This window comes from Mirounga angustirostris, unplaced genomic scaffold (genome assembly GCF_029215605.1).
Source record: "Mirounga angustirostris isolate CCGP_5_RB_7025 unplaced genomic scaffold, mMirAng1.0.hap1 SCAF_13, whole genome shotgun sequence".
Taxonomy (NCBI): Eukaryota; Metazoa; Chordata; class Mammalia; order Carnivora; family Phocidae; genus Mirounga; species Mirounga angustirostris.
Window position 1 is genome coordinate 58,156,758 of NW_026991721.1, and position 2,022 is coordinate 58,158,779.

Genomic DNA, 2,022 nt, shown 5'->3' on the forward strand with positions numbered 1-2,022 from the left:
GAACAACAACAGACGCATACTTGGAAGGTTGTGACAACACCTAGATCCTGGCCTCTCTATGCCATGGATCAGTAACTGTGGGTAGACCACTGCCATTCTCTGGAGCTTGTAAGCTTTCCTTAATATACACATGCATACTTGCAAGGACAGGCATCCATGTATATGTGCTTATGTGTGCCTGAGTGACCATTTCATGCATAGTGAACTGAGTTCTTATCATGAAAGCCTTTGTACCAGGTAGCCTTGAGCTACCAAATGTGGAGGGCATCCTCCTCATTGAGCACAACCCACCTTCTTGGGCTGTAACCTCTTGAGTATTCTCTCTCTAATCTCCTTCATCTTGACACTATAGAGAATAGGGTTTATCAGTGGAGGAAGCAGGAAGTGGACATAGGAGAGAAGAGTATGGGCAGGCTGAAGTACTGGCACCCTGAGACGGTCAGTGAGGGCCAGGAGGATCATGGGCATGTAGAAGAGGAGCACAGCAGAGAGGTGGGCAGCACAGGTTTGACCAGCCTTCCAGCACTCCTCGCTCGATCCCAAACCTTGCAACACCCTGCCAATGAGGCCATAGGAGAAGAAAATAAGCAGGGGGTCCAATCCCATGGCTGACAGAACCACAAAGAGGCTGTAGACTGCACTCCAAGATCCCGGGCAGGCCAAATGGGCTATATCTGGGTGCAAGCAGTAAGAATGGGTCAGAACCTGTGGGTGGCAGTAGGACATGTGGGCCAGGAGGAATGGCAGGGGTAGGTGAAGACCCAGACATCGGAAAGCGATAGACAGGCCAATCTTGCTAATGACATCATTGGTGAGGAGCGTTGGGTAGTGGAGAGGGCGGCAGATGGCTAGTGCTCGATCTAGGGCCATGGCGAGCAAAACAGAGGACTCCATGACAGAAAAGACGTGGACAAAGAACATCTGAGGGAGGCAAGCTGAGGCAGGGACAGCATGAACACCAGCAAAGGCAAGACCCAGCAGGGTGGGCATCAGGGCTGTGGCCAAGCCAACATCAGACACACTCAGCAGGAAGAGGAAGAAGTACATTGGGCGGTGCAAGGTGGGATCCAGGGCAATGACACAGAGGATAGTACCATTTCCCAGGGCAGAAAGAAGGTAGATGGTGATGACTGGTATTGTCCACCAGGAGGGTACAGCTGACAGACCTGGCATGCCCACCAACAAGAAGGTGGGGGCCATTGAAGTGTTACTGGGGGCTGCCTGGTTGGGGAATGTTGACATAGTTCTGGATCCCACTTTGAATTCTGGAACCTGAAAACTGATTGGAAAGATTTACTTAGTATTTTTACACATTTGCATGATGCAATCTAAAACAACCTGCCTCCTCCTTCCCCAGCCCCCAGCACACACGCTTACACATTCCCTTCCCTGAATACACATACATTCTAATATCTATGCCATACTCATCTCTTGTCTTGGCAGTTTTTCTAAAGCTGTCTTTAAATCTGTTTCTCTCCCTAAATCGTTGCCCCACTTTCCTTTAACCCTGCCTTTTCTTGTAGCTTTTTCCTAACTAATGTCCCGCCATCAATGGTAAACACCTGCGAGGGGGTCTATACTCCTATAAATATCTTTTCTGCTCCCCTCAACCCCAGACATTCTGACTTCATGCTGCCTTAGCACACTCACATTTCAGTGAACTTTAAGTGCTCTCATCAAAGTCACCAGTTACCCCTTTAGTACTAAATCAAGGGGCACTCATATTTCCTAAACTAATGTATTTTCTCAATGAGCTTTGGCTGTTATAAATCCAGTTTCTCCTTATTTTTTTAATTCTACCTCTCAGAAGTTAACTGCTCAGTTCATCTTGCTGTGTCCTGTCCAAGGTATATCTTGGCATTTTTGAGGGATCTTTATTTGGGTCTTTTCTTTTTCTTCAGTGGTCTTATCTACTCTCATGACTTTAGCTAAACTCTGTAAATTGATGAATCACAAATATATCCCCCTAGATCATTCTATGTTCATTTCACCCTGGAAATCTCTACCCTTATGTCCCATTTA

General features: G+C 47.1%; 1 protein-coding gene across 1 annotated transcript; it reads right to left on the reverse strand.

Moving 5' to 3' along the window:
* Positions 1-273: 273 nt before the first annotated feature.
* On the reverse strand, positions 274-1,242 carry LOC123856667 (olfactory receptor 51S1). The gene has a single exon (XM_045892810.1). The coding sequence runs from the start codon at positions 1,240-1,242 to the stop codon at positions 274-276; it is 969 nt and encodes a 322-aa protein (XP_045748766.1).
* Between the last annotated feature and the right edge of the window lie 780 nt (positions 1,243-2,022).